General features: G+C 58.0%; 1 protein-coding gene across 2 annotated transcripts in view; it reads left to right on the forward strand.

Moving 5' to 3' along the window:
- The window catches only part of LOC142823571 (major histocompatibility complex class I-related protein 1-like), a 131,884-nt gene that overhangs the window by 96,577 nt on the left and 11,390 nt on the right, over nucleotides 1-23,917 (forward strand). The window contains exons 1-2 of one of the 2 annotated variants that reach the window (XM_089771671.1): nucleotides 3,953-4,101; nucleotides 12,444-12,707. The exons of the other annotated variant lie outside the window; for it this stretch is intronic. Of the exons in view, the coding sequence (XP_089627797.1) occupies nucleotides 4,047-4,101; nucleotides 12,444-12,707 (319 nt within the window). The 5' untranslated portion in view covers nucleotides 3,953-4,046. Of the gene's footprint in view, nucleotides 1-3,952; nucleotides 4,102-12,443; nucleotides 12,708-23,917 lie in introns of those variants that run through there. 2 annotated transcript variants of the gene reach the window in all.

The raw sequence follows: 23,917 nt of genomic DNA on the forward strand, positions 1-23,917 counted from the left end.
CGGGGCGTGTGTGGGGCAAAGGCCTTGCCACGGAGCTGGGGACCTGCAGCCCTGCCAGCCTCCCCCTGGGCCGGGCCTGGGCACCTAGGTCTGTCCTGGCTCTGGGAGGGGAGTGGGGGCTAGTGGTTAGAGGGTAGCAGGTTTAAATGGGTAGCAGGTTTAAAACGAATAAAAGGAAGTTCTTCTTCACACAGCGGGTAGTCAACCTGTGGAACTCCTCGCCAGAGGAGGCTGTGAAGGCTAGGACTATAATAGAGTTTAAAGAGAAGCTGGATAATTTCATGGAGGTTAGGTCCATAAAAGGCTATTAGCCAGGGGATAAAATGGTGTCCTTGGCCTCTGTTTGTCAGAGGCTGGAGAGGGATGGCAGGAGACAAATCACTTGATCATTGTCTTCGGTCCACCCGCTCTGGGGCACCTGGTGCTGGCCACTGTCGGCAGACAGGATACTGGGCTAGAGGGACCTTTGGTCTGACCCAGTACGGCCGTTCTTATGTAGAGCAGGGGGGCTGGAGCCAGGATGTCTGGGGTCTCTGCCAGCTCTGGGAGAGGAGCAGTGTCTAGTGGTTAGAGCAGGGAGCCAGGGTACCCTTCTGGCTCTGGGAGGGGAGTGGGGACTAGTGGTTGGGGGGGGTGCTGGGAGCCAGGAAGCCTAGGTTCTGTTCCCAGTTCAGCACCTCCCTGATTGTCCTGTCTGGGCTGGGAACCTGTGTGTGTCCCAGCCCCTGCCCCATTGGTGTCTGAGTTCCCGTCAGGTGTTTGCTCTGACGAGGGGCTCAGGCACCTTTGGGGTTCCCCCCCAATAAGGCTGTGCCGTGGTCTCAGCTGAGCCCTGACGCTGCTGTGAGACAAGACTTCCCACCCATCCCTCCCTCCTGCACATACCCTGGTGTGTGTTCCTGGCTCTCCCCTGCGCCTCAGCCTGCAGGGAGCTGAGCTTACCCTGCCCCTCCCCTAGCTCTGCCCACGGGGGCGGAGGTGTCTGCCCAGCTCCTTAAACAGCCCCGGTAGGGGCTCTGCAGGCAGGCAAAGCCCCCCTCCCCCCCCACACACACACACCTGCCCCTGCAGGGCTGATCCCAGGGCCGGGCCTGCTTGGTGGGGCCCCAGGTCAGAGCAGCTGGGTCATGCCCCATGGGGAGTTGTGCTGTTGTGAGGCACTGACTGGGGGGGGGGGGCGGGTGGTTACGGCACGAGAACTGGGCTTGGTTCTTCCCCCGCCTTGTCACTGAGTTTCACTGGCTGCGAGAAGCCCTTGGGTTGGTGTGGAAAGCCCAGCCTGGGGGCCCAGGTCCCCCACTGCAAAATGGGGAAATAACCCTTCCCCCTCTGGTCCCCAGGGCCACTCAGAGAACCCCCCCCCATAGTGACAGGCCCCGGCTCCTCGCAGACTCGGGTATCATGGGTCACACTCCGGGTAGCCCCCTCAGAGCGATGGAGTCAGGCTCCCTGTCCAGGCTCACCTGCGGCAGCCGCCCCCCTCCCAGCAGTGGGCTCCGGCCCCGGCCAGAAGTAGCACAGTCCTACGGGGAGCCGTTCCTTACAGGGCCGTATACAGAACGGCCCCGTGTCGGAACCGGCGACTGGCGGCAGTTTGTGATGGGCAGGAATAAGCAACTGCTCCTCTCAGGAACTGCTCCCAGCAGCACAGTCCTAGGGGGAGCGGTTCCCCGTCTGCAGGATGCACTGAGAACACGGCCCACGGTCGGGCAGCACGTCACAGACTCAGCACACGGAGACGGGCTCGGGAGCTTTGCTGGGCACTGGAACGTTCTCTGACGACCGGCGTTTGCAGCGCAAGACACGGCGCCGGTCCGACCCGAACAGCAGCGCTCGCCAGGGTCTATAGGCCCAGGGGTGGCTGCCAGGGGTCCGGTTCCTCGCCCAGGGCTCCAGCGGGGGACGACCCCGCACGGGGTGCAGCCCGCAAATCGCTGCTTGTCTCTGGCTTGCAGCACCAAGTGTTGCTACTTTTGCAGGAGTTTTACAGTGTTTGGGGGGGTTACCCAAACGCTTGGCTCATGTGGGGGCTGCGGAGCCCCTTTCTGTGCAGGATGGGGTTGGGGTGGAGGGTTCAAGGCCCCACTCTGGAAAGTGGCTACTAATTCTGGGTGCCTCCTGTGGGAGGTGCCGGGGTGCCCCGCACCATGGAAACGTCCAGAGCTGGAGGCCAAATCATGGACTGTAGGACCAGCCTCTGCCATGGCTCTGGGGGGCTGCCCCACGGCTTGGGACAGACGGACCGGGGCCATCATCAAATGAAAGGCGGAGCCCCATGGGGACGTCCATCTTGTGCTCCCTCCCGCACCCAGACACTCAAAATGGCTGAACAGGGCCAGAAATGCCCCATGTTTAGCATCTGTGCCAGCGGCTCAGAGCCCCCCAGGGGGACAGTCTGGGGCTGTGGGAGCCTCCCCCCATCCCATAGGGTGGGCTGTGGGGAGCGAGGGACGGGCGGGGGCGGGATGCTGGGCTGTGGCCAAACTGCCCTGGCACGGCAGAAACCGAAAGCAAGAGGGGGATCCCCCGGCAGGCCGGGAGCCGGGGAACGGGAGTGGGGCTCAGCCCCTGCGAACACCCCAATTGGGGAGAGTGTCCCAGATGGGGGGGCTCCCCGGAGACTAGCCCAGGGCAGGGTCCCAAGCCCACCGCTACCAGCGTCCCAGTGACTGAGCAAGGGTTTCCAGAGGGTTTCAAAAACAAAACCTGACCAAAATGTGATAAAAATTTGTAGAGCAGAAAAAAAAAGTGCTGGGGGGTAACCAGGGAGACCCGGGGGTGGTGGGAGGCAGGGGGGGCCGAAATGCGGTTCCATCAGGCACCAAGCCGGGTCCGGGAAAAGCAGAGACACGTCCTTAACTAGAAAACACCGGCCAGTTCTCCATTTGTTTACAGGGCACAAAGTCCAAATATTGGACTGTCCAGCTCAATACTGGACACCTGGTGCCCTCGACTGGGCTGCCCCACGGGGCAAACTGCCCCAGGTCCAGAGCCGCACCCCCGGGCGGGGACCCGAAATGGCATAAACAGCCCTGTGGTTTATGAAGCAAAACACTGGGGTTAGGTCACAGCTGTCTGCCAGGGTAGAGAGCCGGCACTCCTGGGTTCTCTCCCTGTCTCTGGGAGAGGAGTGGGGGCCAATGGCTAGAGTGGGGGAGGGCTAGGAGCTAGGATTCCTGGGGTCTCTCCTGGCTCTGGGAGGGGGGTGGTGTCTAGTGGTTAGAGCAGGGGGCTGGAGGGCAGGACTCCTGGGGTCTGTTCCCAGTCACTTCCCTCTCTGTGCCGCTCTCCCACCCCGGCAGTGGGGCGGTGCCCTGGGAGCCCCAGGGGTCGCTGTGGTACCTGCCCTGCACAAGTGCCAGGTGTCCCGGGGGAGGGGCAGAGACTGGGCACCACACGGGGTGTGGGGGTCACTGGCAGGTCTCCGGCCCGGGGGCGGCAGGGCACAGCCGGGCCCCGCGAGGTCCCTGCCCACCCAGTCAATACACAGGTGTTGGGGGGGACGGGACGGACAGGGCGTTAGTTGCTTGGGCGTTAATGGCTCTGCCCAGCTGCCGGCTTGTGCCTGGCCAGGGCAGTGGGGTGGGGAGCCAGGGCCTGGAGTGGGGGGTATGAAGGGGGGAGGTTCTGCCCTGCCCCCACCAGGGGGACACTCCCCCCCGTCCTCCAAGTGCCCTGCAGCCGGGTGGGACTCTGGGTAGGATGCGCGGGGCTCTGGGTGGAATTCCTTGGGCAGGGGGCGGGGCCTGTGGGCCGGGGGCGGGGCTCCGCCCGGGATTCCCCGCTGCGCTCATCCTGGCTGAGACTTTCGCTTTCCGCGGCCCAAGCTGCCGGGCCGGGTTCTGCCCGGCGACCGGTGACGCGAATGGGGCTGCGCGCAGCCCATTGGCCCGAGCGTCCCCCTCCCGGCCAATGGCTGCCGAGGGGCGGGGCCCACTATAAGTAGCGAGCCTAGCGGCTGCCACCCACAGACCACCTGGTCTCGGGATTCTAAGACCTGCGAAGTTCGAGTTGAGCTCAGAGAGGCCCCGATCCTGGGAGCGAGGATGGTCCCGGCGCTGCTGCTCCTGCTGCTGGGCGCTGCGGCCGTGCAGGGGAACGGTGAGTGGGGGTTGCCCAGGGACGTGGGGGGCGAAATGGGGTATCATGGGGGGCTGGGACATGGTCTTTGCCATTCCGGGCTCTGTTCTCAGCGCCGGGGTCTGGTTCTGGCCCGGGCCGGCTCCTGTCCCCGCCTGGTCCCCAGCGCCGGAGCCATGGGGCTGGGCGCTGCCGCCCCCTCTCTTCTCCCTCCTCCCGTCCCAGGCAGGGCACCGCTGAGTCTGGCAGAGCTCGGGCAAAGCTCCTCTCCTCCCCTCCCCCCCTCCCCCATAGCTCTGCCAGCCCTGCCAATGGCCACTCGAAGGGGCCGCCCGTGAGTGTGGGGTCGGCTCTGGCCGCAGCTCCCAGTGATGCCCGGTGCCCGGCCGCGACCCCTCACCGCCAGCGCTGCCCAGTTCATGTTGAGGCTTTGTGACCCGGCTCCCGTTGGCAGAGCCCAGGCCAGGGTGCCAGGGTGTGAATTCACCCCCTGCCCCGCCCAGCGCGGGCGTCACATGGCGGTGGGGTGCGGGGAACTCACTTTCCCTAGCCCCCAGCAGGCTCTTGGCCCTGGGTGTGATCCGTGTTTGGAGCCTGAGTCTGGCTTGGCCCTGCCCTGTGTATGGGGGGGGGCTACCTGCAGTAGGGTGCTGAATTGAGACAGATGTGACCCCCCCCCTCCATCTCTGGCCCTGTGCCCAGGCTGGGTGGACCAGGTGCCCCAAGGTCTGTGTGGGGCAGGTCTCAGTCTGGGCATGAGCTGGGGCTGTCCTGGCCCCAGTCCTGCCTTCCCTGCCCTGCCCGGGGCTGTTCCCTGGCCCGTGGTTCCAAGGCTGAGCAGCCCGTGTGGGGCTGCGGGAGGCTGGGCGGTTTGAAGTGGTTTCCGGCTGCGCTTTGGTGCCCTGGTGCACTCGGGTGGGGCCGAGCTGGGGCCTGGGTCTGCACAGACAGGGGTGATCGGAGCGTGTCTGGCTTGTCAGTGACCTGAATCCAGTGCCTGGGGGGGCCTGGCAGGGCCCTTGTCACCGAGCCATGTCCACACTGCCCAGCTCAGAGCTGTGGTGCTAGAGCCTGGCCTTTGGGAAAGGGCCCTTAACCGGGGAAGGGTTGGGAGGGGCAGGCTCTGCTGAGACCCCAACAAACCCCCCTCCCTCCAGGGAGGGGCGGCAGCTTCAGCAGCAGGAGTGTGTCCCCCACCGGTAACATGCTGCCTCTCCCCCAACACTCATCACTGTCACAACTTTTGTCATGGGGGACGGAGGGGGGATTTTTTCTCAGCCGAGTGACACAAGGTTTAAGGACAGAAATGCAGGCTGTAAAGGGGCCTGGGGAGGGGCAATGGGGCTCGTGTCCATTTTGGCTGCTTCCTAATGGACAGTGAAGGCCCCAAAATGGTTTTTTCTCCCTCTTGTTTTATTCTCTCTCTGGCCTGCCCTGTGTGGCTGGGGGTCTCCTTAGAGCACTGGGGAGGGATTCTCAGCCCTCCACTAACACCCCAGAGGGGGTTGAATCTTCCCCCACGGCAGCTTTTCTCCTGCTGCCCGATGGGCTGCGTAGGGCTTTTGAAGCACTTCAGACTGGGGCGGGTAACTCGGTGAACATAAAAGCACTCGTACAGGGTCAGACCAAAGGTCCAGCCAGCCTAGTGTCATGTCTGCTGACAGTGGCCAGCACCAGGTACCCCAGAGGGGTTGGACTGAAGACAATGATCAAGCGATTTGTCTCGTGTCATCCATCTCCACCCTCTGACAAACAGAGGCCAGGGACACCGTTCCTTACCCAGCCTGCCTAATAGCCATTGATGGCCCCAACCTCCATGAATTTATCTAGCTCTCTTTTAAATCCTGTAATAGTCCTAGCCTTCACAGCTTCCTCTGGCAAGGAGTTCCACAGGTTAACTGTGCGCTGAGTGAAGAAAAACTTCCTTTTATTTGTTTTCAACCTGCTGCCTATTAATTTCCTTGGGTGGCCCCTAGTTCTTACATTGTGGGAATGAGTAAATCACTTTTCCTTATTCACTTTTGTGCATGTGCTTGTGGGCCCCCTGAGTCTGGTATAATAGGGGCTTACTTGGGGGTGAAAAATCCTGTTTAATTGTTGAAACATGTTTAACTGGTTAACCAATTAAGGAGGGGGTGCTCCAGCAGCGCTGGAGTGGCTCCCCCTGCCTGCAACACCCCAGGGCCCGCTGTGGACAGGGACTACTGGGGGCTCGTGTTCAGGGTGGGGATCATGGGTGAACCTTTCACGTCCCTGCCTTGTGTCAGCATAAGTGTGTCCACGTGGGGCTTTGCACCGGTGTAACTGAACCAGTGACGTGTCATCGCACTGGTGCGGCTCTCCCTGTGGGCACGGCCTAGCCAGCTCCCGATAAACCAGAGCACCCCAGTGACACAGGGACAGGTGTGTCCACATGGGCCTTTAGCAGCCCGTTGTACCTGACACTGTGACTTAGGGTCTGTCGGTGCAGCATGGCTGTTAGCGAGGCGGTTGTTGACACAGCGCTGTTACTGTCGGTGTGTGTGTGCTGTGTGTCAGCCCTTGCGCTGACAATCATCTACCCCTCTGCCCCCAGACACTGGGTTTTGCTTGGTGGGGAGAGCTTCCTGCCCAGACACACACTACCCTCCCCCCACCCTTGCCAGCATACTTTTTTAGCAGGCTGGCCAGCAGCCCAGCTCAGTTCTGGGTCCAGAGCCTACCCCTGCTGTGGCTCTGCATTTAAAGGCTGCCTGGCTCAGTTCTGGCTTGTGCTGGGTACGGGAGCTTAGACCCACCTTCATCAGGGACTGCTGCTGTCCCGTGCTGCTGCCTCTTTATCAGAGCCAGCAGAGTGGGGCAACAGGCAGCTGGTCCAGAAAGGAAGCTGGCTTTTAAACTGGCTCCCCTCATGGACCAGCTCCCGCTTGGCACCCTGTGCTGCTGCCTCTGATACACAAGTTGCCAGCACCACCCCCTGGGGTCTATAGATGGTCGACTAACCAGTAAGCATTCATGAGGTTTCTTGACTATTAATGTAACCAATATTTAGCATCCTTTGTACGTGTGTACGAACAAGGCCATGGTGTTAATGACAAAGTGTAGCCAATTGGAATAAACTTGGTAGGACCAGTCTACACACAGTGTCTGTACTGCTCAGCCCTCCTGGGTAAGCCAGCACAGCCGCTCTGTGTGCGCACACTCACGCTGGCACAGATTAGCCCCCACAGTCACCACAATGAGCTGGTGCAAAGCACGGCTGGGCTGGTGCAACAGCCCTCACACGAGGGTTGTGTGGATTAAATTTTGTTGGTAAAAAGAAATAAACAGCCATACCCCTGAGTGAAGTAGTGGTTTGAGGGTGGCATGGGATACAGCTCGAAGGGCTGGTGGCCCTTGGAACAAGTGGGCAATGGAGGCTGGGACCTGAGGCCCATCTGTGCTTGAGTGGCCCCTCAGGAGAGATTCCAATGCTGCCCAGCAGAGTGTCCACCACTAGGTCTTGTGTTTGCGCTGGTGGTGCACAGCTACACAGGCCTCAGTGCACATACAGAATTTATTCCACATGTGGATGGAAAAAAATCCACACCTGGCTGGGCAAGATGAGGGAACAGTGGCTTGGGGCAGGGTTAACTCTGTAAATGCTTCTGGGAGGGAGCTTGTGCAGAGAGCAGCAGCAGGAGGTGGGGAAGCCAGACGATGGAGAGGTAGAGGCAGCTGGGACTGAGCAGGGATCCAGGGGGCTGGCGAAGTTTCAGTCTGTAGCAAGGCAAAGTGCAGAGCCGAGGGAGGAGAGAAGGATCCGTAGCGGAGGAGTCAGCCTGACTCTGCGCTTCCTGCCAGAGACGCCCCGCAGTGTGGGGCAGAACTGGAGGGGGGCAGATGTTTGGGGTGGGGCTGGTGGGGCTGACGCTGCATTGGGGCAGTGCGGCAAGAGAACTAAAGGGGAGGTAGACAATCCCAGCAGCCCCTGGCCAGAGGATCCCCTGGTACCTCTCGCACCGAGGGCATCTCTCCTGGGCAGGGAACTGCAGTCATTAGGAAGAGGCAGGTGTTGGTGGGGGATTTGATCACTAGACACACAGACAGCTGGGGGTGCAATGACCGGGAGAGCCGTACGGTGACTGGCCTGCCTGGTGTGAAGCTTGTGGATCTCTCCAGACATCTAGACAGACCTGTGTGCAGTGCTGGGGAAGAGCTGGTGGTCATGGTACCTGTAGGTACCAGTGATATAGGGAAGGGCTGGAGGGAGGTGCTGGAGGCCACATTTGGGCTGCTAGGAAAGAGACTGAAATCCAGGACTGAAATGGTCTCAGTTCCATGCACAGGGCCGGGTCGGCAGGCAGAGCTGCAGGGTCTCAATGCAGGGATGAGACGATGGTGTGGGGAGAAGGGGTTTGGATCGATTCTGCTGATATTAATACAATGCAACATTCACCTGGTTTCCACCCATATGGCAGCACTTTAATGGGCAATGACAGGCCAGGAATTTAACTGCTAAAATGCACAGCAACAGAAGATTATTCTGTTGACTTTTTTTTGTTTTGGTGCCCACCCTGGGCCACATGTTGGGTCCTGTGTAAACCCAACACACTGCAGGTAGCAAAGAAATGGGCTGCCTGCATCCCATGGCTGTGTTGAGTAGCCCTGCCTTAGTCTGAGAGAAGTGCCCCTCTCATCTGAAGAGGTGGACTGTGCCCACAAAAGCTCATGATCCCAGCTCCATGTGGTGTTAGTCTGTGAAGTGCTACCAGACCGCTAGTTGTTTTTTAAGTTTATTCCATACCAACTAACTCAGCTCCCCCTTGCAAATCTACCCCAGTGAGTCATCACCTGCTCATGCCCAGTCTGTGTGCACTTGGCTGTCAGTCTGTGGCTCTGCCTTCTGGGGGGGTGTCTCAGTGCTGCCACACTCCCCCTTCAGAGAGGGGGCCCCAAACGCAGGCCCCTGCTTCTCCCAAGGCCTCCATGCGTGGGGTCTTTCAGTGAGCCCATTGACAGCTCCCATTGTCCTTGGATCCGGCTTCCATCCCCATTCCAACCAGGAGATGTCTACACTGCAGGCTTCTTGTGCAAGAGTGCATCCATGCTGCCATGTGCTTTTGTGCAAGACCGTCCATGGCAGTGTGGACACTCTTGTGCAAGAAAACTGATGGCCATTTTACCTATTGGGGGTTTCTTGCTTAAAAACCCTGTTCCCATCCACACTACCCTTTTTGCACAAGAGCTCTTGTGCAAAAAGGCTTATTCCTGGTGGGGAGAGGAATAACTCTTGTGCAAGAAGCCCCTTCTTATGACAATTTACTGTAAGCTTTCTTGCACAAGAATGGGCTTGTAGTGTGGACGCTCTGCAAATGTTTGCGCAAGAAGCCTGCAGTGTAGACATAACCCCATTGTAGCTGCTGGGAGGTGCTGGCCTTCCACCCCTCTTTCATTCACTCCTCGTTCACCCTACAGGGCCATCTGTTCAGTAACAGGGAGATCTACAAAGACATGGCTATAATATTGTACTGCATCTTAATACAAAGTTTCTGTAGGAAAGGACTTAATGGAAAGTTCTGTGCCAATGAAGAACAGTGATAGAGATGCAGCCTTATTAGTTCTCTTTTGTTTCAGCTAGACCAGACTATGTAGCACTTTAAAGACTAACAAGATGGTTTATTAGGTGATGAGCTTTCGTGGGCCAGACCCACTTCCTCAGATCAAAACCATCAAAAAAGATGGTTTAAAGTGCTACATAGCTATGCAAATGAAGGTTCCCTACCGAAGGAGGTATACCAGGCTGTGTCAATACCAGGCTGTGGGAAGATGATCCACAGCCCTATGGAAATGATTCCTGCAGAGATCTGATCCGCCCAGCGATGGGTCTGCACCCGGCCTGGGAGTCTGACGTCAGCACCTGGCAGACTGGTTGAAGCTAAAGAATAAAATGGTCAGACACACAGATGAGCATCATTTGCTGGAGCAGAGTCAAGGTGGCTTCTGTAAAGGAGAATCCTGCCTCCCCAGTCTGCTAAAGTTCTTTGAGGGGGTCAATCAGCCTGTGGACAAGGGGGACCCAGTGGAAATATTTTGTTTTCAACTTGGACTTTGACACAGCCTCTGGCAGGGTCCCTCACCAAAGGCTCTTAAACAGAGTGAGCAGCCATGGGACAAGAGGGGAAGGGCCTTTCGTGGACTGAACTGGTTACAAGACAGAAAGCAAAGAATAGGAATCAATGGTCCGTTTTCCGAGTGGAGAGGGTTAACTAGTGGGATCCCCCAAGGGTCTGTCCTGGGACCAGTCCTATTTAACTTGTTTATAAATGATCTGGAGAAAGGGGAAACCAGTGAGGTGGAAAAATGGACAGATGAAACCAAACTGCTCAAGAGAGTTCAGACCAAACAGACTGCGAGGAGCTTCAGAAAGATCTCACCAAAACTAAGTGATTGGGCAACAAAATAGCAAATGAAATGTAAAGTACAGCTGCTCCCCGAGTTACAATCACCTCCACTTACGACCATCCGCACTTATGACCACTTTGGTCATAAATGCAGATCCGAGTTACAAACAGCGCGGTTGCCATGTAACTCTATGGGATCCGAGTTATGAACACTTCAATTTACGGAGCAAGTGTTGGTCTGTAACTTGTTTGTAACTCGGGGAGTGGCTGTAATGCCCATTGGAAAGAATAACCCCAACTAGATTTCCAATGGGATGGGGTCTGAATTAGCTACAGCTACTCCAGGGAGAGATCTTGGAGTCACTGTGGATAGTTCTCTGAACACCCACTCAGCGGCTGGCAAAAAAGCAAACAAAGTTGGGAATCATTTAAAAAGGGATAGAGATTAAGACAGAGAATATCTTGTCTCTACATAAAACCATGGGATGCCTACATCTTAAATCCTGTGTACAGATGTGGTCGCCCCTCTCCAAAAAGCTCACTTGGCATTGGAAGAGGTTCAGAAAAGGGCAGCAAAAATGCTGAGGGGTTTGGAAAGGGTCCCATCTGAAGAGAGATTAAATGACTGCAATTTTTCAGCATAGAAAAGCGCAGACTAAGGGAGGATAGGATCAAGGTCTATAAAATCATGAGTGGTGTGGAAAAAATAAATAAGGAAGAGTTATTTACTTCTTCCTATAATAGAGGAACTGGAGTCACCCAATTAAATTAACAGGCAGCAGGATTAAAACAAACCAAAGGAAGCTTTTTCTTCACAGCACACAGTCAACCTGTGGAACTCCTCGGCAGAGGATGTGGTGAAGACCAGGACTTTAACAGGGTTCAGAAAAGAACTAGATAGGTCCATGGAGGTTGGGTCCATCGATGGCCAGTAGCCAGGCTGGACAGGGCTGGGGTCCCTGGCCTTTGTGTGTCATTGGCTGGGAATGGGTGTTGAGGGATCAATGGATGGTTCCCTGTTCTGGTCACTCCCTCTGGGGCACCTGGTGCTGGCCACTGTGGGCAGACAGGACATGGGGCTGGACGGGCCTTTGCTCTGGCACAGCCTGACCACTTGGATGTGGTTGGAGCCGCACCCAGGAGGTGGGTCCAGGCCCTGCTGCCCCAGTGACTGTAAATAGAGCAGCAGCTCCAGCCCCTCGGATCGGGCCCCTGGGCTCTGCAGGAAGCGGGGGGAGATGGACAGTGGCTGGGGCTGGCCAGGGGGATTCAAGGTCCTGGGCTGAGGGGGGGGAGAAAGGGGGGCGCTCGGTGCCCCCTTAGCTCTGCCCGGTCCCCCCAGCTCGGTGGCTGGGCAGGGCTGTTCTGCATGCTGGGTGCCGTGCACAGGGTCTCTGGGCTCTCACTGGGGACGGGGAAACAAGGCCCTGACCCTGCAGGCCCTGTGTGTCTGGTTCCTTGGGGTGGGTGGGGTGTCACACGGTGACTTTGCTGGGTCTGAGCCTCCGACACTCTGAGGGACTGATGAGCCCAGACACACCTGGGCCCTGGGTCCCCAGCTGTGTGTCCTACATCTTCTGCCCCAAGCCCCCACCCCCGTTTGCTTGCCCTGGGGGCTCCTGCAGGCCCCATGTGCTGAGCCCTCTGGCCCTCCCCCCCCCCCCCCCCCATTGATCCCTCCCAGTTCTGTCCCCCTCCCCTGCATGGGCAGTCCTGCCCCCTTCCTGGCTTCTTGCCCCTCAGGCGCCTGCTGCTGCACCTGCCCAGGGATTGGCCAGCCCCACCCCATGCTCTGCCTCTCTCCCTTCTGCCCATCCCCCACCCCATGCCCAGCCCCGCCCCCTTCTGCTCCTCACACCCACCCCCTCCCTGCAGCTCTGCCCCCTTTCCTGCTCCTGTGGTGGGATCCTGCCTGCCCCAGGCCGGTGGGGGGGGGGGGGGGAGGGAGTGTGTATGGGGGGTTGTGGTGCAGGCGTCTCTGACCCCCCCGTCTCCCCACAGGCCAGCACTCCCTGCGCTATTTCTACACGGGGGTGTCGGAGCCCGGCCCGGGGCTGCCCCAGTTCATCACGGTGGGGTACGTGGACGACCAGCCGATCGAGCACTACGACAGCGAGCGGGGCAGGGCGGAGCTGCGTGCAGGCTGGATGGCGGGCAAGGTCGACCCGCAGTACTCGGAGCGCACCACCGGGATCTACCAGGGCTCGCAGCCCTGGTTCCAAGTGAGCCTGGCCAACCTGCGCGGGCGCTACAACCAGAGCGCGGGTGAGTGCGGGGCCGCTCCGTGTGGGGGGTGAACAGGGACCCTCGGGGGCAGAGACTATGAATGGGACTTGGGCTGCACACACGGGGCGGGTGCAGGGCTGTTGTGGGTGTGTTGAGGGGAACACTGGGCCTGACCAAGGGGGCAGGACCCTTGTAGAGGGGCTGGGAGGGGGGGGGGCACTGTGCCTGGCAGGAGGGTTGGAGGACACAGGGCAGGGGGCCACTGGCTCACAGGTGTGGGGGGGGGGGGGAATGAATTGTTTGACATGCCCCCAGCTGCCTCTCCCACCCCCAGGGACCCCCAGCCTGGGTGGGTCACTTCCCAGCTGAGCCCCCCTCCATCCTACTACTCCCCCAGACCAGAGCCCCACCCCCAGGATCCTGCACAGAGGGGCCATGTCTGCCACTGGGACACTTCAGACCCTGTGCTGGGGGGGCTCTGAGCCTCAGGGCTCCACTCACAGACCCCAAGTGATGGGGGACCCCTATATCACCACCCCCTGCAGTGGGCAGTGTGTAGGGGGCTGAGCACCACTGACCCACACTGCAAACCCTGTGTGGGATGGGCCCTTCCAACCAGGGTGTGGGGCGGCCCCCAAAGCCAGCTCCTGATCCCCCATTGCCCAGCCCCCTCAGTCAGGCCCCTCCGCCCCCCTCCCGAAGCCTGCATGGGGCTGGACTAGCTCTAGGCCAGTGGGACCAGTGCCTGAGGTCCCACCAGAGCCCGGGTGTGAGGAGGGGCTTGGCCCAGACAGCACATCAGCCCCCTGGGTGCACTGGGAAATGGGGGGGCCCTGCTGAGCACCCCCTAGTCGCCATGGGGCAGATCCCTGCTCCTGGCCTGGCTGGCCAGTTACCGCAAGCACCTGTGAATGGGGGGGGGGGGCGCGTTGGGGGTCAGATTTCCAGGAGTCTCTTCCACGGGGGGGGGGGGGGGGGGGCAGGATCATGTTGCTGGGAGGAGCAGCTGGGACTCCTCTCCCTCGCACCCCCCCCCATAGGGATGTAAAACCCCATGTAATTGGCAATGGGTTAAATGTGGCATTAATACCTTGGGGAACTGATTAAAATGGGGGGGGGGGAGCTACTTTCACCTCCCTAACGCTGCTCCCCAGGGGCTGGACACAGGCTCACAACTGAGGCTCACAACCCCCGTGTGGTGGGGAGGGGGGTCACGCTGTCTCGCACAGCCTGGGGCCCAGCGTGTCTCCTTTCCAGTCAGTGTCTGTCAGCGCCAGGCCCCTGCTCCTTGCATGGAGCCAGCATCTGCCCTGGGCCAGGGCTGGGACACGTAGGGACTCCCGGCAGTGTAGCCCCAGTGTGGGGTCCAGGGAGGGGCAGGCCCATAGAGGGGTCTTGAGCCATTCTCCTGTGCGGTGCCCAAGGGGGCTGGAGCCCCTGGCCAGGTCCCGGTTGTGCCCCCCCGCCCCCCCAGAGCGTGGGACCCATAAGTGCTCAGGGCCTGGCACTGTCCCAGCAGGGCGCTGAGGGGCTGCCTGGCTCAGAGGCAGGGAGTCATGAGCTGGTCCCAGGGCTTCCCTGCCCCACACACTGGACGGTGGGTTCAAGCCTCATCCAGAGTGTCCCCGGCCCCTCCTAATAGCCAGGAGAGCCGGTTCCCTGCCTGTCCCCAGCCCCTGCCCCTGCCCCTGCCCCTGCCCCTGCCCCTGCCCCTGCCCCTGCCCAACTTAGCCCTGTGGCAGACACAGCAGCCGGGCCACAGCCACAGCCCTGCACGGACATCAGGACCACAGGCCCCTGGCCAACCGAATGGCCCAGAACAGGCCAGAGGATCGTCCGTTCGATGGGCCCCACCTCTTTGCCAGCGAGACTGAGGGTCTGACGCTGAGACCCTCGCACGGCCCTTGGGGCTCTCGGCAGGGACGTCCCCAACCAACACTGGCTACAGCCCTTGCCCTGCAGCCAGAGCCCTGGAGACAGGCGCACGGGCCCTGTGGCTGCAGGCCGAGACACAGGCCGCAGCGACACCTGACTTGGGCCAACCAGCCGCCTGCCTCCATCGCCGTTCAGAAGGTTTCGTTGGGGGTCCTCTAAGCTGCACCCAGCAGCCTGCAACTTACCCAGTGCCACTGGCCTTTCTACCCTCAGTGGGTGGGTGTAACATCCACGCCATGGGCCCCAGAGAGACTCACGCTAGAGGACTCCAACCCCTTTTTGTCCATTCCTCCCATAGCGCACCCCCCTCCTTTGGCCTTGGCAGGGCCCTAGGCTCCTCAGCTGGGTGCCCGCTCCCACAAAGGGAGGGACAGCAGATGCCGACCCCGCCTGGCCCCACCTCACGGTCAGGGCCCGTCCAGCAAGCTCCCGGGCCCCCAGCAAGAGTGTCGAGGGTGGACTGGAGGCCAGCCTGCCAGCTCCGCCTTTCCCCTTCAGGCCTGGCAGACATGGAACAGGCCGTCCCTGGGCATCCATCACCTCGGCCTGCTGGGCCCTGGGAACAGTGAGGAGGGGAGTGGGGGGGAGGGGGGTTAGGGCATCCCCTTCCTTTTGACACTCTGGACCTTACCCACAAATCACACTGGGCCAATCCTTTAGACTCTAACATCTAAAGGTTTATTGCTACCAGAAAGAAAAGCCTGAGAGTGAGGTTGTTAAAGTATCAGACGTTACATGCACCGAATCTCCCAGTTCTCGGTGCAGGCTCTAGCAGAGATGTTACAGCTGCTGGCTTAAAAGTCCTTGGTGCACATCCTATGCCAGGATGGGTCCACAGGTCTTCCCAGTTCATGATTCCCTGCGAGGCTGCATCTGGGGTCAGGAGCAGATCTGAAGACCAAAATGGAGGATGTCACATGGTCCCTATCTACCTCCTTCCTGGTCTCCTCTTGGCTGCAGCAGGTCACCTGGCCAGGGCCTGTCCCTGTGTCCCCTGCTGGCAGCCCCTAGGTGCCAGTCCCCATTCTTGAAGGGTGTCCTTGCCCTATCGAGGGCTGTTGTGCCAGGAGACTTGCTCATTAGCGTGTCCATAGACCGAGCTCTGCCCATCACTCAACCACATGCCAAGACGCACTCGGTACCCACACAGAGTCCGTGCTTATCACGTCACATGCAGACACTATACAGTCACATGAATAGCACAGCTGGAATCGGTAGAAAGTAAGCGTCTATTTGACACCTCACATGGCCCCCTTGTACCACCTTTGGGGCCAGCCCCTCCCCCCCAGGGGTGCAGCGGTGATCTGGCTGCTCCCCTAAAACTCAGTCACATGCCAGCGTGGTTCTGAGTTAGTTACCAAACCCCAGTTCGGCTCCGTCGATTGCCCTGGCTGGACAGTTGTTCAGACGAGGGCTGGGTGGATTCGGGTTAGCGGGGGGGTTGGCGCTCGCCCGTTGCGTCCCCGTCCCCTCCCGTTAGCGGGGCATGACAGGCTCTCGGCTCCCAGCCCCGCCCTGCCCTCTCAAAGCCCCGCGGGGACCCGCGCCCGTCATGCTGGAAGCGTCTGGGTGAGACCCACCCCCGGCGCATCGCGAACCCCCGACCCGGCGCCAGAGGGACTCGCGGCTGTTGGGATTTTGTGGTTCCCAGAGACTCAGGGGCTGGGCAGAACCAAGGGTCTTCGATACTTCACTTCAATTCAACTCCACAAGACTCATTCAGTGCGCACAAGGCGAGAGCCCCTGGGACTCAAACCAGCCGGAACCCCTGGAGCGAGGAGCCCTCCCCTTGCTGATTTCTAGCCCATGGCAGTGACTGTTCCAGAGCGCACACTTCTACACCAATCCCATCCAGCCGTTCCACATCTGGCTTTGTTTGGCACTTGCTTGTACTTCTCCGCTCCACATGTTGAGTTCCCCCCCCCCCACCCCACCCCGGCCTTTTCTAGGCTGTTCCTAGGGTGGAGCCACAGCGCTTCTTTATGTCTACCTACTTTCCAAACTGCATTGTGTTTAAATGAACACGTGCAAACCCGTCAGCTCCCCCATTTGGTTTTGGGGCGAAGAACAATTCTTAGACCCCACTAACACCACTTCCTTGTATTTTTTAGGAGCTATAATTGACCTGATCAACACTTAATTAACTGCAGTTTTGGTAACAGAATTAAACAAGACATTCAACCTCTAATACATGATATCTGCACTAAAAGTAATAAGTCCCCATCTCCATTGCGAAAACACAACTGAAATCCATCCCCAGGGAATCTCTGTTCTCTCAATAGCAAACTCTTCCATCCACTGAGTCACTGCAATTGCCTTACCACTTCTTTCAGAATATCTTCCACAATAGGGAGAAGGAGATGTTGAAGCCAGGCTTACCTTCCAAAGCTAAATACCCAAATCCACACCGGCTAGTGGAGTCTTTCTTCACTGTTATATCAGCCATTCAATTAAACATTACATGCACCATTGAGTCAGGTCCCAACATTTGAGATCGGGCTTGTCCTGACTCCATGTTTCTTGTATGCAAAACCCATCCTCCCAGGATGGAACATTGGGCCCATGGGGAAGCTATATAGTGATCTCCAGCCATTATCACATACTCAGCTACACAGGTGTCTGTGACATGAGAATGGGAGTGGGTGGAAGGGCTGAGCCTCCAATCCAGGAGACCAACCCACAGGAATTTACACCTCTCCAAAGATGGAATGATCATTCTAAAATGCCCATTATCAATAGAGACCACTCCCCTGCCATCATCCAAGGTGCAGACATTCAGTCTTTGAGAACTGCGGCTCTCACCCAACAGGGCACCTGTGACACGAGCAAGTCTCCTACCAGGGCTGCAACTTTCATGTTGGCACCATGCCAGTTTGATAACACCATTCCAGACCAATGCTTGCTCAGACATTTTAGTAGTTTTTAATAGATGGCTGAGTACAACAGTGAGGACCTAACCAACCATGTTGCTGAGTTAAGGTGATATGATGAGACATTAGCCCCATTTTCACCACAATAAACTGTCATCCCTGCAACTAACAGATTTTCAACCCAGTCCCTATTATGAGATTTGATAGCTTGGGTAATGGCATTTACAACTGATCCAGTGGCTCCTCCCCTGGTGACTACATCAATAAAACACTGGGAATATCAAACGAAAACTCTTAACAACACTGAGAGTGGCCCTCCAGGAGTCCATAGGGCAAACAGAGATTACTGTGCCCTATGCTGAGTGTCACCCTTGTATACTTGTACTCGTGACAGGTGCACCCAAACTGGAATTCCAGTGACCCGGGCCGCTGACGGAGTTACCAGGAGAACCATGTGAGGTCCAGTCTAGGCTGGTTCAAAGGTCCGTTTTCTATAGGCTTTCACCAGCACCTGCTCACCGGGCTGCACCTCACATGTGTCCTCGTCGCTGGCCTTTGGGTCTGGTTCAGTTCGGGGGTCCTGTGAGACACACTGAGATAACAATTTGCAATATTCAGCAAGCTGGTCACCCATGACATACAACTCCCCTGCTCCAATGCACAGATTTCCTGGCGTCCTCATCGCCCGCCCTGTCAGCATTTCAAAAGGAGATAAGGAATGTGGATTAGTAGGACTGGATCTCATAGACATGAGAACCACTGGTAAATTGGTGACCCAGCCTTTCCCTGTAGCAGAAAACATCTGTTCGGTTAGTTTGTTTTTAATGGTTCGGTTAGCTCTTTCTACTAATCCCAAACTCTGGGGATGGTAGGGACAGTGGAATTTCTGTTTGATCCCCAGTGCCATGCATACTGTTTTCATCCCCTTCCCTGTAAAGTGGGTACCTTGGTCGCTATCAGTGAAGCCTGGAAATCCCCATCAGGGAATTATTTCGGTCATCAATATTTTAGCTACATCAGACGCAGTGGCCTTGGCCACTGGGAAAGCTTCTACCCACTTAGTAAAGTGATCCACGATCACCAGAACATATTCGTTCCCTCTGCTCCTTGGCAGGGGTCCAATGAAATCTACTTGTAACTGTGGGAAGGGCTGTGTTGGTCTTGGCTGATGTCGCATTCTCATTTTCACTGTGGGAGCAGAATTACATTGAGCACATGTTACACACCTCCTCACATAATCACGCACATTTGCATTAAGCTTAGGATGCCACCAGGTGTCCGACATCCGGTGGATCACCCTCCGTGCCTCATGTCCCAACATGAGATATATTTGTATCATAGTTCCCATCAGCACATATTGTAACACTAATGTGTTTCCTGGGCCTCTCCAAGTGTTATCATCACACCGTTTGCCCCTTTATCCATCCATCACCACTTCTCTGCCCTTGGTGCAGCGTGTTGGATGTCCTGTCATTCAAAAAAGTTTGGGGTTTTTATGAGAGGCTGTGTTGCAGCGATCAATTGCATCTCTTTACCGTCCACTGCTGCTCGTTTAGCTAGTTCGTCTGCCCTTCGGTTCCCCTTACTAGGAGGGTCTGTCCCTTTTGTGGGGGCCTCACTTTTATCACTGCTAGTTCTGTAGGTTTCTGCATGGCTGCATGAAGTTTCTCCACTATCCCCCATTTTGTATTGGGGATCCTGTACTTGTCAGGAATCCCCGATTTACCCACAAGTTAACATAATCATGTACAACCCCAAACGCATATCTAGAATCAGTAGATATGTTCACAGCATGACCTTCCGCAGCTTCACATGCTGCAACGAACGCCTGCAGTTCTGCTACTTGTGCAGATGCCCCAGGCAAACAGCCATGTGCCACCAGCTGTCCATCTTGAGTACAAACGGCCCATCCTGTGTGTCGCTTGCCATCCACATAGAAGGAAGAACCATCCACATATAGGCAAGGGGCACCAGGTATTTCAGTTTCTTTTACCAATGGAACATCCGTGGGCTCTTCCTCAAGGCAACAATGATGTGGGTGTCCCTCATCTGGGGTAGGCATGAGGGTGGCAGGGTTTAACGATGACGCTCGTTGCAGATGTACCGAAGGCATTAGCAAGCTCATTTCCCATCGAGTCCAGCTTGCCACATGGACTGCTGAGGATTTCTTCCCTGATAAAATAGCAAGGCCAGTGTGAGGTACAATATTTACATCCTGTGCACCAATAAGTGGTGTGGCCTGATTTAGGGCCATAGAAGCTCCTTCCACTGCCTGAAGGCATGGTGGCATTGCTGGATAGACAGCATCTCGTTTAGAAGAGCAGTGTGCTACCGGGCGCTGTTTGTCCCCATGTGTTTGCGTTAACACTGCTGCCATATGTCCCTCACTGACATGCGTGTACAATGTAAAAGGCATTAATGGATGAGGAAGTCCCAACCCTGGGGCAGTGCTTAGCCTGTTTCAATGTGGGAAATGCCTTTTCACAGTCAAGTGTCCATTCAATTGCCTCATGTGGTCCACCAGCACCCTTCAGGAGATTATTGAGAGGCTGGACAGTCCTTGAATAATTGGGGATTTGAGTTGGGCAGAAATTGAATAGCCCCAACACTTTCCTAACTCCCCTGACCGCAGTTGGTCGTGGACAGGCATTAATAGCCTCAGTGCGGTCAACAGTTAAACGCTTGTACCCTTTGGATATTAGGTACCCCAGATATACTTCCCCCTTTGCAATCTGAGCCTTTCTAGCGTTACATTTTACCGCACTGTCTGCCAAGTGCTGCAGGGTCACTTCTAAGTCTTCCATGTGCGTTTGGCGATCTGGTGAGGAGATAAGATCCTCAACATACCGTACAACACAGGAAGCCGTGTCTGGCAGCTTTGCCAGCACATCAGCTAACGCTCTAGGAAACAAAGTAGGTGAGTTATGAAAACCCTGGCTTAGGCGAGTAAAAGTCTATTGCTTCCCTTTAATGCAAACCCAAATTGACGGGCAGGGTGCACAGGACATTTTGCTTTTCCCATGGTGAAAATATCCAAAGCATGCAGGCCTCCCACGACCACCCACTCCTGCCCCTTTCCCCAGAAGGGGAGGTTTGGGGTATTAAGCTGCAAAGACGGCAAGTCTTTTAACATGAGCCGCAAGTCATGGACTCATAGGAGTGTGCTCCAGGCGACTCACAGTAGCAGGGTCCCCTTCCCTTGATTAGGATCAGGGACAGTGTGCACTCACTGGAGCCATAAAACCAGACTGATATCCCCCCATCCCACATGGAGGGTCCAAAGGTTCTGAGGGACAAGATCTCTCTTCCTGCCAGGCTGTTTCTTTACAGTTTTTTGCTTCTGTTTGCAGTTTTTCTACCTCTGCTTCTAACTCCCCTACCCTTCCTTTTAGCATCTCTTGCTTTCTAACCCGCTGTTCATAATCAGCAATTAAACACATGCCAGCCAATTTGTCCTTCTCTTTACTGTCTTTTAACCCCATACACCAATGGGCAACAGAATATGGATGTTGAGTTGGGTAGTCAGCATGTGTTGGATTCCTTGTTTCAGTGCCTGGTCAGACTGAGACAGGGCAGATCTTATACCAGCAACCTCACATCTGCACTGAGGACATCGTCTTGCTCTGAGAAATATTGTGGTTTATGCACAAAATCAGTGTTGCCCACCTGTAATGGGGGTTGGTCGTCCTTCTTTCTTTGTCATACAGCCAGGATATCGCAACAAGAAAACTAAGAAACTTACAGCTACAATAGTGATAAAGCACTAATTAAACACTCTTCATATTGGGGATCACTAAATCCCTTCATCTTTCCCCTTTTTTTAACCTAAATATCCTCCAGTCTCAATCTTTCAATACAATTCTGTTTACAAACTAATAACAATTTGCAATGAGGAGATCTGGGCCAGCCGACACACTAACTAGAGGGACTTAGGCTATACCTGCCCCTGCACTAACTGTTGGTCCTTATGGCCTCTTTGATTTCCCACTTCAACAACACTGAGTCAGAGGAACTCACAGCTTAACCCGCCCCCACACTCAGTCCAGTGTCTTCAGACTGCAACCGAAATGTTACAGAACTGCCCCAAACCCCTTCAATTGCCCAACACCCAGCTTCACTTACTACAGAAGGCGTGAGAGTCGCCAGCCAGGGCAGGGACACGCAACCAAATGAAAAATGAACAAATCACCCTCTAGCTTGAGTGTAGCTCTTGATCCTGAAGGAGATTTCTCACCCTGCTCGCTCGCCAAGGAACCGCTGGGATTTTGTGGTTCCCAGAGACTCAGGGGCTGGGCAGAATCAAGGGTCTTTGATACTTCACTTCAATTCAACTCCACAAGACTCATTCAGTGCGCACAAGGGGAGAGCCCCTGGGACTCAAACCAGCCGGAGCCCCTGGAGCGAGGAGCCCTCCCCTTGCTGATTTCTAGCCCATGGCAGTGACGCTTCCAGAGCGCACACTTCTACACCAATCCCATCCAGCCGTTCCACATCTGGCTTTGTTTGGCACTTGCTTGTACTTCTCCGCTCCACATGTTGAGTTCACCCCCCCCCACCCCCCGGCCTTTTCTAGGCTGTTGGTAGGGTGGGGCCACAGCGCTTCTTCATGCAGATCTACTTCCCAAACTGCATTGTGTTTAAATGAACACGTGCAAACCCTTCACGGCTGAGCTTACTCCTGGTGGAGTCGGCGCCTCGCCCGGCACAGGGCCCCTGGCCCACCCCCTTCGATGCCGGCAGCACCGGGCTCGGCAGAGGCCTCGTCGACTTGGAGGCGCCGGTCGCAATCCCTGGCGCCCCGCAAGATGAGGGCAGAGAGGGGCAGATCCCCATCTCGTGGTGCCCCCCCACCCGTGCCACCAGCGAGGGACACGGCTCCTAGGCCGGTCGAGCGCCCCCAAGCGCCGTGGCCTGCGGAGGAGCCAGCACCGGTGGGGAGGCCTCCGCCTCAGCCATGTTGGACGCGGCGCAGGAGCTAATGGAGATGAGTGGAGGAGCCCTCGGTGCCTCGAGCACCAGGACCGATCTCGAGCTCGCGCCCCCACCCTGGCACCGGAGCAGGGCAGCCCAGCCCTGCCCGCCCCATCAGTACCCGGCCAGTGGGTGGTGACCCGGCATCGTGGTGTCCCTCGGTGCCCGTGACCCCTCTCTGAGGTCATGGGGAGTTCGACGCCCGGCGCACCGGTCCTGGCGACCCAGCCCACGGCACCGGGACACCTGAGCCCAGCCCCCCCACAGCGCCAGGGCAAACCGGCATCCGTGGCCCGGCCTGCGAAGGAGCCTCCGTGGCCAGAGTCCCACGATTCGTCCCTCGCAGACATGGAGTTAGTGCAGGCCAGGGCACCGGCGTCTCGCTCCGGGTCTCCGCACTGCTCTGTCCCGGCACCGCGACCGCCAGCATGGCATCTCGGGCTGGACACGTCCTGCCCCCCCCCATGCCAACCGCCGGAGCAGTGGCCCTTTTGGAGCCCGTGAGCGTATCGCCAGGCCTGGGGGGCTGCCCCCCATCACGTCCTCCCCCAACAAGGCGCTCAGGCTGTCCTCCGCGTCTGCCGCGCACTCCCGGCCCACTGCCAGCGGCTCAGGCGGCCGGCCCAGAGCTGGGGGGCCCAGCTGGAGGAGGCGTCAGAGCTCCGGCCCCACGGCAGGCATCCTCAGGGCAGAGGCGCCGTCCCCAGCGGCTCTGCCCCTGCACACGGGGGTGGGCGAGCTGAGCAAGCCCCTCTGCAGACGCCGGCATCCATCTCGCCCACCGACAAGCGGGCGGAGCAGCAGCACGTCAGCCTCTGGGCGGGGCAGGAGGCCTCCCTTTCCACCTGCCCCCGGGCTGGGTCGTGGTGCACGGGACGGGCCACCGGGGCAGCCGGCCCCCAGCACTAACACAGCGGCGAAATGCTCCGATCTCTGGCCGCCGGGGGCTGCGACGTGGGGCTGCCGGCCAGCAGGCGCCTTTAACCCCCGGGCGGCTCCGGACGAGCCGGCTGAGCGCCCACCGCGGGAATCCAAGCAGGAGCGTCGGCCGCCTCGCAGGGGGCAGGGCCGTCTCCTGAGCAGCCTGCCAGGCGGCCCTGGACTCAGCAGACTCTGTGGCCCTCACCGTGGTGACAGGCCTGGTCGTGCGCAGGGCGCCTGGCTGCAGGAATCGGGCGTCCCCCCTGGGGTCCAGAATACGATCCAGGACCCCCTCGAGGGCAGAGGCCTCTTCTGAGCCCCAACGGACACCAGCCTCCGGGGGCTGAAGGACTCCAGAGCAACAACCCCCCCCCCCTTGCATCCACCCCCCCAGAGGCGTTCCCTCCCTTGGGCCCCTCCTCGTCCTTCCGCCAGGGCAGGCGGGACTCCTCCAGGCCCAGGGGACGCTGCCGTAGCGATGGCAGAGGCGGGAGATGGCTCTTTGGAGCGGAGCCCCCCCCCCAGCAGGGCCCAGGCAGCCCCCCGAAGGCG

This window comes from Pelodiscus sinensis, chromosome 19 (assembly GCF_052426305.1).
Source record: "Pelodiscus sinensis isolate ZL-2025 chromosome 19, ASM5242630v1, whole genome shotgun sequence".
Classification (NCBI taxonomy): Eukaryota; Metazoa; Chordata; order Testudines; family Trionychidae; genus Pelodiscus; species Pelodiscus sinensis.